Genomic DNA, 17,376 nt, shown 5'->3' with positions numbered 1-17,376 from the left:
CGGTTACCGAAACAATGAAAATATGTGATAAATGTAACCCGTACCTAAGAACCCAGCGACGGTGTATCGGCATCGTCGACATGGGCACACGAGCCCGAAACATCCCCAAGCTTATGCCACGAACCGCAGACATGTACGACCGGTGGCGTTTGTCGACGAGAGCATCAAGCAACTCAGGAGTGGCTCCTTCCTCGTGCGCCATACCTGCATAATAAGATTTATTAAAAAAATTCAGAATATAAATAATAATATTAAGCATAATAATATTAAATAATACAACAAATACTAAATGAAATACTAAATAAAGCATAACGTAATAAACTAATAAATGATGCACAATAAATTACATATCATATAACTTGAATTTCCAATTACAACAACAAAGTTGAACATACGATTACGCCACACATTACAACAAATATTCGTACGCCAAGATGAAATCAGTTTATGATATAGTAGTTCTTAACATTGCATAATTTAACATAGGACATTATTCGTAGCGAATAACACAGATGACAACGTCATCGATCACACAAGGCCATCGTTGTTGACACAACGGCCACGACGACCCGTTGGCTGCATTGCCGGATTTGGAGCAGCTTCTGATGAGTCCGCTCCATCTGTGTGGCCACCATAAGTCAATGCCGTGAAATCCTTGTACGTATTACCCGTCTCATGGCACTTCGAGCAGAGGCGCACGTCTCGACCAGCCTCTGATCGATCCATGTTATTCCGAATGCGTTTCTTCTTGCGTCGCCCCACCCCTTGAAATATTTCTGGATCTGGATCTAGAATGTAGCTTGCATTGCGTCTAGGATCAGTTATGAAGTCTCCCAGAATACGGAATCCATAAATCTCATGCCTCCAAGTCATCCAAATGGTTTCCTTCATGAAATAATTTGAGGCATACATACGAGGCTGTAGTCCCCCAGCTTCAAAACATACAACAATGACATGTGTGCACGACAGGTGTAGCAGCTTTGGCTTATGACATGAGCAAATACAAGTATCGGTACGAAGAACACACTCCTGCACATGCTTCTCACGCCGGCCTCCCATGCGGGCTTTGTCCCAACACATCACCTCGTACCGATGTTCCATACTGCCAATTGGAGTGACCCGGTGTAAATGGGCTTTTTTAAATGCCGCCTCCATGTACTCGGTAATCTTGTATCCGTAAACTTTCCGATTATCAGCCATATCTTTCTCTGCCACAGCGTACCGGTCCCTAAAGTACTCGCAAGTGCGATACAAGAAGAACTCCACGATCCCAATAAGTGGCAGCGATCTGACACCACGCAGCATCCAATTGTACACCTCAGCTAGGTTTGTAGTCATTATACCGTACCTAGCACCTCCTTCGTCAAATAGTAAAGCCCATTTCTCTTTGGGTTCATGCTCAATCCACTCCGAGAATGTCTTAATTGCCCTTCTCCTTTTGCGCCTGACATTCGGACCGTCTAAGCCGACGTCTTCAAGTGAGACCTGGTCGTCCTCCTCTGTATTGACAGGTCTCTTCGAAAACTCCATTGTCTGCTTCTTTGTCAGCTCATCCAATTTTTTCCACAGCAAGTTGAATTTTTTTCCTGATTCTGGCTGCATAACCGCTTGAACAGCTTCATAAGGGTTTTGTTCTTGAATTGGCTATGAAAGTTTGCCCCCATATGCCTCATGCACCACCTACTTTTTAGGTCCGGTCATAGTGCAGACCTACGACGCTCAGTACTACCATTATGTATGTCTTCAATTACTTGTAAGATACTCTTGTGCCAGTCATGAATCAAACACACATTCTCTACATCTTTCACAATCATCTGCTTCACCCTCTGTAAAAACCAATACCAACTATTCCCTGATTCTTTCTCCACGAAGGCAATTGCCAAATGCAATAATTGCCTGTTACCATCAGCTGCATCAGCTGTGAGGATTGTGCCTTTATACCTTCCTGTCAAAAATATCCCATCTATGCAAATGACAGGCCGGCAGTGCGGAAACGCCTCAATGCAAGCCCCCAAGGCCAAGAACGGCCGTTGCAGTACCTGCTTCCCGGGCTTCTGGGCACATGGATATGTTTTTAAGTCGTAGTAGCTTCCAGAATTTCTAAGACATATGGTCTGCAGCAGTGCCGGTATATTATGATATGAAGCTTCATACGTCCCTCACCTCATCTCCAGCGCTTTCTGCTTCGCTATGTAAGCTTTGTTGTACCTAATTTTATATTTAAACTCATGCTCAACACCACAAATAATTGACTTCGGTTCATAACTAGGATTGTTCACGATCAAAGGGTACATGTAGTTAGCTATGAAACCGGCACTGAGGTTACGGTGCTGTGGTTCTAATTGCTCAAGCAGGCATGTGTGCTCCACAACTTTTCTGATCTCCCAGAAATCCTGCCACTTTCCCTTAGAAGCATACACCCTGAATGAGCATTCGCTTCGCACACAATGCACGTCATATGCTCTTGGACTGCTCTTGACTACTTTGAACTGTCTTTGTAAAGATAGGTTGGACCACCGTTTTACAGCTTTCTTCATATTGTCACTGTTGGCATACGTCGAACCGATGCATACCTCATTTTTCTTGTACTCCCAAAGGACCGCTTCACCTTCATTTACACTTAATTTTGAAAAATCATACCCGGACCAATTCTGTGGGACATGATAATCATCATCATCGTCGTCGTCGTCATCATCCGAGGAGTCGTCATCCATTGCAGGGTTATGCTGTTCAGCCTCCCTCTGAAACTCTTTAACTATCTCGGGAATATATTCCCCCTCATCAGCCTCACCAGTTCCTTGACGGGGTTCGTGTGAAGCATTTGTAACATCTTCAACAATCTCGAGTTCAGCCCCTTCTTCATGAGGTTCATGCATTGTCTCCGGATCTTTCGATACTATATTTCCTTGGCCTCCATGTTCTCCGCCCCCTGCAGTACTAAACCTAACCTTCTCGAAAACTTGAACAAACAATGCAAACAGTAACCCTCGGCTAGTACTTCTTCCAGTTTTGCGTCCCTTCAAGCGGCAATAGCTCCCAAAATACTGGTTCCCTTCGACTGACCACTGTCATGACAGAGATCTCATGTACATCTCGATTAAGTCCGAAAGCTTTAAATAGCCAATTGGATATTGAAATCTAAGTCCTTTCTCTTGCTCTGGGTAATTTTTTTGTGATCGAGCTAAACTCTGTCAAATCTACCCCTTCAGGACCATATCTAACTTCTCCTGACCTATAGAATACTTGAAAATACAAATCATCTGACATGCCTGCCAAAATTTGCGCCAGTGAATCTTTTTATTATTTTGTGAAGTTAAATTCAGACCACAGTCTAAATATTAACAATATTTTCTACCCATATTTTAATTAAATAAATAATATATGTGAGCCGCTGATATTACTGTGCTGACCATTCAAATCTAAAACAAATATAATTTTAAAACAGGTACCTTAATTTTTAAAACATGTACTATTCAAATAAGTAATATGAGTAATTATTTTTTAATATGTACCTTAAGTTTTTCCCTAAAATTTCTGTAACGGACTAATAGTTCTAGTATTTATATCTAAAATAATATAACTTACTAATAGTTCTAGCAAACTAATATTCTAAATTCAACTCATTAATATTTAAATTAATAATAGTATTTAAATTAATAATATCTAAACTAATAATTCAACTCACTAATATTTAAACTAATAATTCTATTTAAACTAATAATAGTATTTAAACTACTTATATCTAAACTAATAATCCTATCTAAACTAATAATTCAACTCACTAATATTTAAACTAATAATCGTATTTAAACTAATATTATCTAAACTAATAATCATGTTTAAATTTTTATTTTTTATTTAACTAATACTTCTATCCTAATTTTTCGAATGAACTTCTAAACATTTCGAATGGTATCTGAAACTAAAGCGGCGCAGTGGCCCTCCTCGCACCGTCGGGCAGCCGACCACTGACCAGCGCCGGCCACTGGTGGTGCGCAACGGCTGGTGGGGCCGCCTCCCGGTGCCGCTCAGCGGCCGGAGGGGGCGAGCGGCGGCGTGCGGGCAGCGGCCCACACCTACCGCACAACGGCCGGGGGCGGGTGCGGGGACGAGCGGGGGCGAGCGGCGGCGCGCGGGCGGCGGGGACGAGCGGCGCCGCGCTGGGGAAGGACGAGCTGAGCGCGCGGGGGAGGCGGCTCAGGCCGGACCGCGGGCGATTTTTAAGGGGGGGCGCTTACCGCCGGATGGTCCGGCGGTAAGTGACCCGCTATCGCCGTTTGAACTGGCGAGGCGCTTACCGCCGGACCATTCGGCGGTAGGCCTCACCTTCCGCCGGATGAACCGGTGGCACGGTGACAAATTTGCAAAAAAAATCAGCATATATTTTTTAAAAAATGAAAAAAATATAAAAGTTAAAAAAATTCGGCCGGGGGCTATGGCTCAGACTGGGCCGCTACTAGCTAAGCCCGTCCGTTTTCATGGGCCGCAACGCGGCGGTTACACAAAAGGAAAGGAAATATGAGATGCCTGCGGTGGAGAAGCAAGCATTTGGGCTGTCCTTTTTTTTTTTTGGGCTGGCCTTCTCTCTTCTCTTTTTCTTTTCGGGTAGGTCTTGTTCTGTGTGTTGTCGATGATGTCTAATCTTTATTTTTCCTCTGCGTTTTGTGGACAGATCTCTATCAGTCAGTCAGACACTACCCAAAAAAGGGGGGAAGGCAACAATAGCGCTACAGTGGCAGAAATCCGCAGCAGCAGCACTCCAGAGCCTTCAAACAAACAAACAACATGCTACAGTGGCAGCAGGCAGCAGCACCTGCACTTCCAGGAAAAGAAAAGAAGGTTCGGACATGTGAAAAAGGGGTACACAGCACAGCACCAGCACCCGCCATGTTTCCGCAGAAACAGCGAAGACTTTTGGGCTGCCGACGAAGGAAAGGGATCCAAATCCATCAATCCTCTTTTCCATCTGCTTTCATCTGATGAGAAGATGAGATGATAATGTAGTACGTACGCGCCGATGAGAAGCTGGAACCGCACACCTGTGGCCTGCACCCCCGCGCTGCACAGTAGTGCATGGTGGACGGCAGCAGAAGAAAACGTTTTTGTCAAGAAAGATCGTGTCACGCCTGACGCAATGCTGCATAAGCCATTCTGAACCTACGCGATCCCGTCCGAGTTCCGACAAGGCGACCTTTGGCCGGTTTCCTCCGACACGTTGAAGTTTCTCTGCAAAGTCCAAGCTGCTGTTTTGTTTTTTTACAAAAGTCCAAGCTGTTGGATCAATTCAAACGGAGAGGTTTCAGTTTCAGAGCATGGGAAAAACAGAGAGTTCCACCTCCCCCTACTTCTGCAATTCCACCCAACCTTTACGCCTAAAGTCAGAGGTGGCGAGATGCCTCTCCACTGACCACTAGCATGCCCCTCATCATCAGCCTCGTCACCCTTTACGTAACTCGTAAGAGATCGATTCACGTTTTCGTAGTGCCACTAATACTCTTCTTTTTTTTTTGCCCAATGCAAATCCTCGTTTCCGTTTTGTAAAGTTTTTTCAGTTTTGTACTGTCTTTCTCTAGAAAGTTTTCTTTTTTCAGTCTCCTAGCTGCTAGGGTTTACTCTTCTTATTAATATATAAGGATTTTGTTAATATAAGGAAGAGCTCTCCTGCCGGTTCCATTTAAAACAAAAAAAAATGCAAATCCTCGTCACTTGATGTAACCAACAACGACGTCATGGTGGATGTCTGGATGAAGTGAACAAAAAGGCGCCAAACAATCCAATCCAAGCACTCGATCAAACGTCGTTTGGGGAAGAAACAGAATAATTTTTGTTTAGATCATTCATTCCTAGGAAAGTATGCATTTCATCCCAAACGGAGAGGATACACTCCTTACTATGAACAAAACAACACAGGACAACCGACTTCGCCTGAGCTGACCACGACAGAACCGGATCAGCTGACGTTGGGGCTGCTGACATTGGGTCACTGCCAGCGGGCCCAGCGCTAGTGGGCCCCACATGGAGTGGCTCAAAGTCAGCCACCCCAACTGCAGCGGATCTCAATCCGACCAGGACACCACCCACCCTAAGATTAACACGGTCCAAAACAAATACTACGTGACGCGAGTACCACGAGCGAATCTACGTCTCCTTCCCACAAAATACGGGAAGGGCAGCGGCGCCGCCGCCGACGGCGTCTGGGAGTCAGTCGAAGCGGCGGCCGCGCCAGGCGGAGACGGAGAAGATGGCGCGGTCCTGCCAGCAGAGGAAGAAGGAGCCCTTCTCCTCGCGCACCTTGAAACCGTCGCAGCAAAGGCCCTGCGCCGCCCGCCGCGCCTGCAGCAGCGCGTAGTAGCTCAGCGCCACGCGGCCGAAGCCGGCGCCCTCCATCCGCGCCGCCCACCGCTCCAGCCGCTCGTGCCGCTCCCGCCGCTCGCCGCCGTCGCACGCCACGATGTTCTTGATCTCCTCGCAGAGGAGCCACCGCTCGACGCGCGCGCGCTCCACCGACCCGCGCGCCGCCACCACCTCCAGGCAGTCGAACAGCGCCGCGTAGTAGTTGAGCGCCTCCACGAACCGCTCCGTCAGCGCCGCCGCGTTGTGGCTCGCCTCCTGCTCCGTCACCACCATCACCTTGGGCGACAGGCCCCACAGCGCGCCCAGGAACGCGTCCGCGCGCGACGTCGACGGGGACACCCCGGACTCGGGGCTGCTGCGCTTGCCCTCCTTGCCCGTGTCCTTGCCGCCGCCGGAGTCGTCGTCGGAGGCGAGCAGGCAGTGCAGCTGCAGGCTGGAGGTGATGGCCAGCGCCTCGCCGGTCTTCACGCGGAGGGACTCCACGTCCAGCGCCTCGAGGCGGGACACCACGGGGTTGAACTGGAAGGGCACGTCCAGGCGCTCGGCCTCCTTGGTGAGCACCATGGCCGTCTGGGTGAGCACGTCCTTGTGCTCGTGGACGGCCGTGAGGCGGAGGTGCGGCGGGCCCTCGGGGCGCGCGGCCAGGAGGTGGAGGAGCTCGAGCCACTGGGTGCCGTCGGCGCCGCCGAGGTCGACGACGTGCACGATCTTCTCCGACTCCATGGCCTCCAGGATGGACTGGTTGGCGGCGGCGCCCGCGAGGCGGAGGAACGGGCAGAGGTCGAGGAAGTGGCGGCGCGCGGCGGCGAGCTCGGCGGCGGTGGGCGCGGCGCGGGGCAGGAGCAGCGCCCGGCAGAGGCCCGGCCAGGCCCGGAGCGCGCGGCGCGCCAGGGCCTCCGCGAAGGCCGCGGCGACGCGCTGCATGGCGTCGCCGTCGGGGGCGGCGAGCGAGGCGATGTGCTCGAGCGCGGCGTTGGCGGCGTCGAGGCGGCCGGCGGCGGCGGCGGCGGCGCAGTTGAGGAGGAGGTGGATGAGGCAGAGGCCGCGCTCGTCGGAGCGGAGCTCCCGCAGTAGCCAGGGCGGCGTCGGGGCGGCGGCCGGGTGGAGCGGCATGCTGGAGAAGTTGTGGAGCGGGGAGGACGTGACCGACGACGTGGAGGCTGAGGCTGAGGCGTCGTCCTGGACCATGAGCCTCGCCAGCTTGCTTATTCGCCCGTCGTCCCCGGCCGGAAACTTTTATGAAGCGAGCAGAAGCAAAAGCTTGGAGCTTTGGCGCTGTTTCTTGTGGATTTATACGACGGAAATGGTATGGCTGAGGAACAATTGATGGCTGCTGCTGGGTGGGAGCGCCAAGCCAATCCAATCGGGTAAAGTCAGTGGGAGTAGGCGGAGGCGGCCTGGCAAAGCCTGCGGCACCTGCATGCGGAGAGAAACGGTGTGAGGAAGGAGACAGGGCAGGGAATCCACCAATAATCAGAGGCACCAGCTTTTTTTTAGAGAGAGGAAAAATGGACGGATTGATTTTCCGAGCAACGGAACGAAGCTCTTAGATACAGTACCTACTGTACTAGTAGTAGGGATAAAAGAAGAAGAAGCGCCAAAACGGAAAGGCCAAGGAGGTGGCACCAAGCAGGAAGGAACAGCTCGCGAAAAAAAAAATACAAGCAGCCGGGGACGGGGAAGAGGACAAAGGGAAATCACTCCACTGGGTGGGCAGCTGCTGCAGCAGAGGAGCCATTTATTCCGTACGTACTCCTACTCATCAGGAGGGAGCGCAGCGCTGATGAATGAGGGAAGCAGGGAGAGAGGGGGGCCAAGCGAAGCAGCGGCAGCGCCACCATCGCCGGCGCAGAAGCAGAAGCGAACAAAAGAGAAGAGGGTGGTGCTCACCTTCACCTCGGGCGGGTTGGGAGTCGTCTTGCTCTTGCACGCGCGCTTGCTGCTTGCCAGAGGAGGGGGGAGGAGACGCGGACGACGCAGATACTCTACTCCGGCAAGGGCAGGTAGCAGCCTAGCAAGAGGAGGGAGAGATGGAGGAGGAAGGAAGGAAGAGGAAGAAGCAGAGGAGAGAAGAGGGTGTCTTGGGCTTTTCGAGGCGTGTGCGGTGGGGTGGCGACAAGAAACGGGGCTGGGGCTTTTGTCCGCACCCGCGCAAGCAAGGCAAGCGCACACAGGACAGGACAGCCTTCTATTCTCCTCGCTCAATCTACGTGGACGCACTCGCCATCGCCACCCTCATCGCAAAACAAAACCGTTCCTTGTTCTTCTTCACTTGTTGTTAACCTGCACAGACACAGACCCTGGCGGGCGGTGGCCGGATCCTCGTGCAGTTTGGTGAGGTGGCCAGATGCTTGCCCGAAGATACGCCTAAACTGCTTACAGTTTCCTTTCTGTTTTTTTACAAAGAAAAGATTTCTCGATCTGCATTCTTCTTCTTCTTCTTATATATAGTACTCGAAATTGGCCTACTGAATGAAATTTGATGGAAATCTGCTCTTACTCCATATGGGTAATTATTAGAACTAGCCTATCAACCCGTTTTCCCGCACGGCTAATTAGGATTAATATAAAAATAAGGATTATAACATGTGTGTTTGATATACATATTTAATTGAACTATTTTTTTATGGATTAGTGTTCTTATTTCTTTCATTGTACATGAATACACAGTGACACTTATCATAAGTAGTTTTTTTATAGAAATAATAATATAATAATAGTAATTTAAAATTTTATATTGATATATTTTAAAATTTTATTATAATTATATAATTTAGATTCAGATTTAGGGGGTTTTAGGGGCCATTTTGCGTTATTGTTTCAATGGCATAGAAGATTAGAAGGTTATTTTAGATTTTTTTTATAATGGTAGAGGTGGGTAATTTAGATACTAGGGAGTTGCTTTAGTCTAATTTTATAATGACAGAGGTATGTAATTTCTTAGAAAATATAACAGATCCAATGACTATTATTATGATTAAAGTACTTAGATGGATGGTTAGATATTTTTAATTTTTGTGAGAATTTTTAGTATTTCTTTATTTTTTAGAGTGTCTATTTAGAATTTTAGATGGCTTCAAGTGAAAATTTCAAATGAACCTCCAATTAGTAATAGCAAATAAGATAGAGAGCGAGGCGTTGTTGCTATTCCGGGACGGATAGGAGGGCGCTGGATGTGCAAAAACGTGGTGGCCCAGGCCAGGACCAAGCCAAGCCATGCGTGGCTAGGGCTTTTGGCCTCGTGACGTAGTGGGAGGGAGCCAGGGAGGAAACTGGGAACCCGGGCGGGCCAGCCCCTCCCCCACGGGCGTTGTCGCGAGGCGGCGAGCTGGAGGAGAATAAATCGATCCCCGCAACGCGACGACGCCCGCGCCGCAACAAAACAAAGACGCGTCCTCGCCTGCCGCCGGCGGGCCTTTATTCCCCTCCCTTGCGGTTCCGGCCATGGAGTCTAGTGTGGCTGCTCTATCTGCTGCTTTCACAGAACAAAAACATTTTTTTTCCCTTTGGAGTCCGTATTTTTCTTCTTCTTCTTTGATCGATCATGAGATGACGAACGAGTAGGACAAAACACGTGTGACTGATAATGGTTAGAGTAAGGACAATAAATTAACTGGCTGCTAGTTGCAAAAATACTTACAGCATACCTCTCAGCGCACTTGTATAGTGGTTAGTTTGTTCATTATTAATATGGCTTACATATCTCTCTCATAAATTTTTTTGATTCTTGTGTCGAAATCCGCTGCAAGCTTACATCCTGCTTCCTCTCTCTCATCTCCTCTCTTCCAGCTCATCATTCATTCTGCTTACCTATAATCACCTCGTTCGGCTGGTGGGGTGGGGGCTGCTCGCAGCAGCAGCCAGCAGCAGCGACCAGCCTCCTAGTAGGCGAGCAGCCGAACAGCAGCAGCAGCCCGCAGCAGCCGGAAGCAGCCCCCACCCCACCAGCCGAACGGGGTGAATACTAGGGGTGTGTTTAGTTGGTGAAAAAATTTGGGCTTTTGTCCTGTAGTATATTTCGTTATTACTTGACAAATAATGTCTAATTATGGACTAATTAGGCTTAAAAGATTCAGCTCATACTAATCAGTTAGACTGTGTAATTAGTTATTTTTTAACTATATTTAATGCTCCATACATGTGCCCGAAAATTCGATGTGATAGGTACTGTGTAATTTTTTTTGAACTAAACAGGAACTTGATTTTACTAGGGACTGACTGGAAGGAAAGAAATAACATAAATCAGCGCTCAAGTCAAGATGGAGAATAAATGCTTTGCCTTTGGCGTTTGGATCTATAGTATAGTACTAGCTAAACAACGTTGGCTGGGCTGTGGGCTCCGCAGTGCATTTCAACCGCAAACAAGCTTGGTTGAATCCAAACAGAATGATCCATTCCCATCCGCGACCTTCCCTTGGCATCCAAAACCAACCCCAGGCCAGCCAAAAAATCGTGCAATGCAAAGACGAGAGGAGGAGGGCCGTCGCGTAGCGCGTTGGCGCGGCGTCCGGAGTTCCTTCATCTTCATCGTAGTGGTATTAAAAGACGAGACGACAATGGGAAGGGATGGGATGCTGCACCTGCACCTTTTGCCCCTTTGGTATGGACGGAGTCGACTCGTCGTGCAGTGGTCTCGTGGAGAGGCCTAGGGTTTTTGTTTGGATACCTAGGATAATTGTTACTTGTTAGCCCTAACTCTTTTAGTTTTAACTTAACCTTCATGCATCCAAATAGATAGAATAATTTTGAGCTAAAAGACATTAGCTCCCGTCCTTAACCTCTCCAAAGGGTACTAATAGGGTTAATTTTATATGTGCCCCACTGAAATTTATTGTTCTGCACCCCTATCGGCTCTCTACCTCTCCATTCGCGAAACTCATCCGTCCTCCACCCGCCGCACCCCATCCTCCCTCCGAACCCCGCCGCACCCCATCCGCTCGCGGCGGCGCGTCCCCTGCCATCGTGGTCGCCATTTGCCGCCCTGACCCTCCATCATCCATGCGCGCCACCGTCCTCACCCTCCATTACATTCATCTCCGCGCCACCGCCGCCCAGACCCAACTTCATCCGCTCCACCGTCTTGACCCAACCCCATCTGTGCCGTCGCCGGTAGGGTCTCACCAGATCCGCCCCGCCCACCACCGTGGTCAGCTTCCCGCCATGCTGAAGGTGTACGCGGTCCCATTCGCGTCCTGCTTCGCCGCGCCGGAGGCCTGCTCCCTCTGCACGCGCACCCACAGATGCCGGCCGTGGCGGGAGTGGTGGCGCCCACGCCTCTTGGTCGGTCATGGCGCGTCCGTGCGCGCCAGCCGCGGCGTTGCGTCGAAATTATCCCTGAGCTAATATTTCAAATAGGTGCATCTCAAATTCTGTGCGCCCCGTTGCGTTGTTTCAATTCAATGCAGCTCCAATTAACCTAACAATCTTTGCTCAGAGCGTGCGCTGAAGTACTTGGGGCCTTTTTGGATCCGGGGGCTAAAAATTAGCTCATCCTCTTTTAGCCCCCAAAAATCCAAATATTTGGTTGGGGCTAAAGTGAATTAGTCCCCCTAAATTAGTCCATCCAAGAGGTGTTTATTGGAATTATTTCTGTGTGGATCCCATCAAAAAATCATTTTTCTCCTCACACTCTATGCATGGAAGGTAGAGCCAATAATTGGAATATATGTTTTAGTCCTCAAATTAGCCTATGAATCCAAACAACTCTAGAGGCTAAGTTTTAGAGAGCTAATTCAATATCTAAATTTTAGTCCTCAAATTAGTTTAAGAGCTAAAGATGCAAATAGCATCCTGTACGAGCTAGTAGTACTAGCTAGCAGTACTTGTGTGCTCCGTTCCATTGCGATTCAGCAGCTGCACGAATTAAACCAGCCAGCAGCCACCGGCATAACAGCTAGCTATATATTCCATCGTCGGCCAGCCATCCATTGCATCGTCTAGCTACGTACTACACACGCAAAAACAGCTAGCCAGCCACCGGCAGGCAGATCTTATTCCAGTCTCAATAGGAGTTTTATAAAAAATTTTATAGAATTAAATATCATCAATTTTATTGACATGTCAAGGAGAGAAAAATTAGAGTTTTATGAGATGTGAGGAAAGTTTCATCACCATAAAACTCATCTGGCACAGTTACCTAGTTTTCAGTTTTTGTAACTGTGCCTATAAAATTTCCACTGAGACTGGTCTTATACGTAGCTCAAAATTAAGGCCAGACCAGCTATAGTATTTAGTTGAATAATAATGGCGTCTCATCTTAACAACTATATAGTGGCTGCCCGGCCGGCAGATCTTCTAACGACTAGCTGGTGCTGCAAGTCGTTGCCGGTCAGCCTGACGCCAAATTTCTAATGCCTTTTATAAGGAAACCGTAATCTATCCTACACTGCATGCGGTGGTCCGCTGCGCCTCAATTGGTCAATCGGCATCAATGTGGACGCTGCTTATTATCTTCTTTGGTGTTTTTTTAAAAGGAAAATTTTATTGATTTTAAGCACAATACATCAAGGTGATACATCATCTTAAAATTTTCCAGACCTCTGACTAACCGACACACAGCCTAAAAGAGTTTGACAAAGAGCCTTCGACACTAATAACTATCAATCCTAAGACTAGACCGCCACTCATGTGCCTGGGAAAAAAAATCCTTGACCACCTGTTCCAAAAAATGAGATGCTGCTACAAGTTTGTTCTACAAAGTATGCTTCTGAAGGATAGTCCACGTACGGAGCCAGTGCGTAGTTGAGTAAATAATTTTAAAAAAATATTATAGAATACCACAGTATTTCTGTATAGCCAAACAGACCAACACTAGACTGCCGCGCCTAGAAATACTATTGGCTATCTTCCTTGGTGTAGTACGTATGTAGCCACCGACCAGCAAGAAATTAAAGATCGATCTCATCTGCTGCACGCCATAACCAAAATGTACGTACACTATGCCTTCACTTGCGACCCGCCGCCGGCCGTCGTCTCGATCATATCTTTTCTCCCAAATTTAAACTAGTTGTGGGCTAGCTGTGGCGTGTCACGCGCCCAGACCTCATGATCGGGCGGGCGGGCGGGCGGGCGGGCGTGTCCACTTGAGATCGATGGACAACACAGCTGAGCTGATAGATCGTGCTAGCTGCTAGGCTTCAGATTTATCGACAGCTCCAAAGGCTTCAGATGGACAAAGATAGATTATATTCGAGCAGATGGAAAACAGGCAGGCAGCGCACGCGCGAGTCGCCACCGACGGATACGATCGATCGGTACGGTGGATGTATAGATCGACATCGAAGCTGCACGTAGCAAGGTACCTTGGTCGATCGCTGCCATGCATGCACAAACGGTCTCAGTTCTTGACTGCCTAACAACAACACACAGCTACTAGGCAGCTAGCGCCACATGCATGTTAGCTAATCTGTTGGTATCCTGTAGCAGGGATACCCACTCTTACTGCAGTAAGGCAGGACCTGCGTAGTTATCCGTAACTGCGTGAGAAGAACGGAGTAGTCAGGCCCACGGGTCAGGCTCTTCCCTCACCAGGCCAACGGCCCCGGACCCGTTCTCCGCCTGGGGAAGGGTCCGGAGACGCCACGTGTCTCTATAAAAGGGAAGCTCCATGTTGACCACCGGGGCCTCGGACCCCCCGTAAGGGTCCGAGGCCCCCTGCGTACGCCCGGACCTCCCTTTATCGCGTAGGGGTCCGGAGCTGCCACGTAGCCCGGAGGAACGGGCTCGCGCGCGAGCCTTCCGCTCGAAGACCCGCGCGCCTACCGCATTTAATGCAGATGGACAAGGCGTGCTCTGCCGCCGCTGCACGCGAGACAGCCTTTGTCAGGCCTCGCTGTACACCGCGTATTACCAAGGAGCACAGTGCAGCCGCCTGTGCCGCGGCCGCGCAGAGTCCGCCTGCAGCATTAAATGGATACGACAGCACGTCACTTTTCCATCATGCCGCCTACGCCGCAAGCTACACCGCCTACTTAAGCAACGTGGCGGGCGATGCCACTAGCTACGTCAGGCACCGTCCCGACAAGACAGTGCCAGGACATGATGGACGAAGGGCTCCGGGAGCAGGCAAGGGAATCCAGAGAGAGATCACCCTTGCCTGCGACGCCATAATGTATGAACAGTACGTTATTTTATACTACAACATTGGACCCACTTGTCGGGGACCCAACAGCTGTGTACGCGCCCCCTTGAGATATAAAAGGGAGGCGCTCGCTGTGCACAGGGACATCCAGACAGACTCAAGCTCTCGCAACCTTCTCACTCTCGTGGAAAGGCAATACAACACACAGTGGACGTAGGGTATTACGCTCCGGCGGCCCGAACCACTCTAAATCCTGCCGTGTTCATCGTGTTCTTGAGTGAGATCAATCTAAGACTAGCTAACCCCCGAGTACACACCCTCTGGGCTAGGGCGGGTGCCTTCCGCCACCCGGCTGTGGTTTGCAGCACCACGACATTTGGCGCGCCAGGTAGGGGCCATTTAGCTGGTCGCATTTCATCTTCTTCTTCGTCCCCATGGTTCGCGTGGATGACGTAGAGATGACGGAGGGTGTGGCGTCCTCCATGCCACATGCCTCTCGCGTTCCTGCTCCAGGGGCAACTGTGCCTGTGGAGCAGCCACCGTTGGCGGCGGCGCGCGCCGCTCGCCGGCAAGAGTCAGGGCGCCCATCAAGGGCCCCCTCACAGGCTGCGAGCGGCGGAGCGCTGGCAGCGGCTAGGGAGTTGCTTCGCAACCCCCCGGCTGAGGCAGCCTCGCCAGACGCCCTGAAGCAGTGGCGGGACGACGTTGACCGTCTCCTCCACCTGGCTCAGGCCTCCCCCAGTTCTGCAAGGACTGGGCAACGACCTTCGCCCGGCAACGCGGTGGTACCTTACCACCAGCGTCAGGGCGGCGCGTCGGTGTCCGTGCGCTCCCCTACCGTGAGGGGTGCACGAACAGAGGACCTGCGGGCGGAGCTCAACCGCCGGCGTGTGGGAGAGGATGCCCGCATCTCCGTCGAGAGGGAGCGAGAGCGCCGTCTCAACATTGAGGGACGCAACCTCAATGTTGATCTGGACGAGGTAGCACCCAGGCCTCCGGTGAACGCCCGGATACAGTCAGGCGCACCGGTGGCTGGGGTGGGCTGTGCTGCACTTGCGGAGCACCTCCGTGCCGTGGCGTGGCCACCCAAGTTCCGCCCACACCTGCCGGAAAAGTACGACGGTACTACTAACCCGTCGAAATTCCTGCAGGTGTACGTTACCGCCATCACAGCGGCTGGTGGTAACGGCGCCGTCATGGCAAGCTACTTTCATGTAGCCTTGTCTGGGCCAGCCCGGACCTGGCTCATGAACCTCACACCTGGGACGATCCAGTCCTGGGAAGAGCTCTGCGCGAGGTTCACAGCGAACTTCGCCAGCGCCTACCAGCAGCATGGTGTGGAGGCACACCTTCACGCCGTGAGGCAAAAACCCGGGGAAACGCTCCGGGCCTTCATCTCGCGCTTCACCAAGGTACGGGGTACCATTCATCGTATCTCAGATGCATCTATTATCACTGCTTTCCGCCAGGGGGTACGTGACGAGAAGATGCTCGAGAAGCTGGCGACGCACGAGGTGGAAAGCGTCACTACGCTTTTCTCCCTGGCAGACAAGTGTGCCAGGGCCGCTGAGGGCCGTGCATGGCACAGCCCCCCAAGACGGAGACACCAAGGCTGGTAGCTCCAGTGCTACTGCTCAGGGCGGTGGCAAGAAGAAGAAAAACAAGAACCGGGGTCGCGGGGACGTGAAGACCCTTCGCCGGGAGGTCCTTTCGGTGAAGCCGGGGGTCCCGAAGGCGGCGCCGCACCAGAGGTGGATGAACACCACCATCTCTTTCGGGCCATCCGACTGCCCGGAGAATATGGCCGGAGCTGGTGTGCTACCTTTAGTCACCGCTCCTGTCATATCCAACGTGAGGCTCTACCACGTGCTGATTGACGGTGGGGCTGGCCTCAACGTCATCAGTTATGCAGCGTTCAAGCAGCTGCAGATCCCGGAGTCCAAGCTGACTCCCTCTCGCCCATTCTCCGGAGTGGGCCCACACCCGGTGTTCCCTCTGGGGACAATCACATTGCCGGTCATGTTCGGGACCGAGGAGAACTTCCGCACAGAGAGCGTCATGTTCGATGTTGCGGAGGTGAACCTTCCGTTCAACGCCATCATTGGCCGACCGGCACTCAACCGCTTCATGGCCATTGCTCATTATGGGTATTTGGTCTTGAAGATGCCTTCCCCTGCCGGAGTCCTCACCGTGCAGGGCGACCGCACCGCTGCCGTCGCTGCAGTTGAGAGACTGCATGCTCTGGCCGCAGAGGCTGCACGTTCCGAGGAGGATCCACCCACCTCGCAACCCAAGACGCCTGCAAAGGCTCCCAAGGTCCAACCGTCCGATCCGGACCATGTTTCTGTGAAGACGGTGCAGATTGGAGCAGACTCCACCAGGACCACCCGCATCGCGGGGAACCTGGAGGAGAAATAGGAAGACGTGCTCATCGCTTTCCTCCGGGCAAATGTCGACGTGTTCGCCTGGGAACCGTTACAGATGCCCGGGATCCCCAGGGAAGTGATCGAGCACAATCTGAGGATCTACACCGACGCCACGCCGGTGCGCCAAAAGCCTCGGAAGCAGTCCGTGGAGCGGCAGAACTTCATCCGCGAAGAAGTCCGTGGAGCGGCAGAACTTCATCCGCGAAGAAGTCCGCAAGCTCCTACACGCCGGCCCCGTTGAAAGAGCGAATGCAGAGATCCTCAGGGGACTCAAGACCCGCACCTACAACTGCTTGAAGAAGCATGGTGCCAAGTGGGTTGACGAGCTTCTGTGCGTACTATGGGGCAACCGGACCACACCCAGCCGAGCCACCGGGGAGACTCCGTTCTTCCTGGTCTACGGGGCTGAAGCGTGCCTTCCCCCAGAAATTCACTTGGGCTCACTACGGGTCCAGGCCTTTGACGAATCCATGCAGGAGCAGCTGCGGTGCGACGACGTGGACTTCGTTGACGAGC

General features: G+C 51.3%; 1 protein-coding gene across 1 annotated transcript; it reads right to left on the bottom strand.

Annotated features, from left to right (window-relative positions):
• Positions 1-5,807: 5,807 nt before the first annotated feature.
• On the bottom strand, positions 5,808-8,768 carry LOC120676279 (scarecrow-like protein 3). Its single transcript, XM_039957514.1, has 2 exons — positions 8,245-8,768; positions 5,808-7,770 (listed from the first exon to the last, which is right to left on the bottom strand). The coding sequence occupies exon 2, from the start codon at positions 7,540-7,542 to the stop codon at positions 6,202-6,204; it is 1,341 nt and encodes a 446-aa protein (XP_039813448.1). The 5' UTR covers positions 7,543-7,770; positions 8,245-8,768; the 3' UTR covers positions 5,808-6,201.
• Between the last annotated feature and the right edge of the window lie 8,608 nt (positions 8,769-17,376).

The sequence above is a fragment of the Panicum virgatum genome, chromosome 5N (assembly GCF_016808335.1).
Source record: "Panicum virgatum strain AP13 chromosome 5N, P.virgatum_v5, whole genome shotgun sequence".
Classification (NCBI taxonomy): Eukaryota; Viridiplantae; Streptophyta; class Magnoliopsida; order Poales; family Poaceae; genus Panicum; species Panicum virgatum.
Note: the sequence above shows the minus strand (reverse complement) of the source record. Positions and strands in the feature narration are given on the sequence as shown.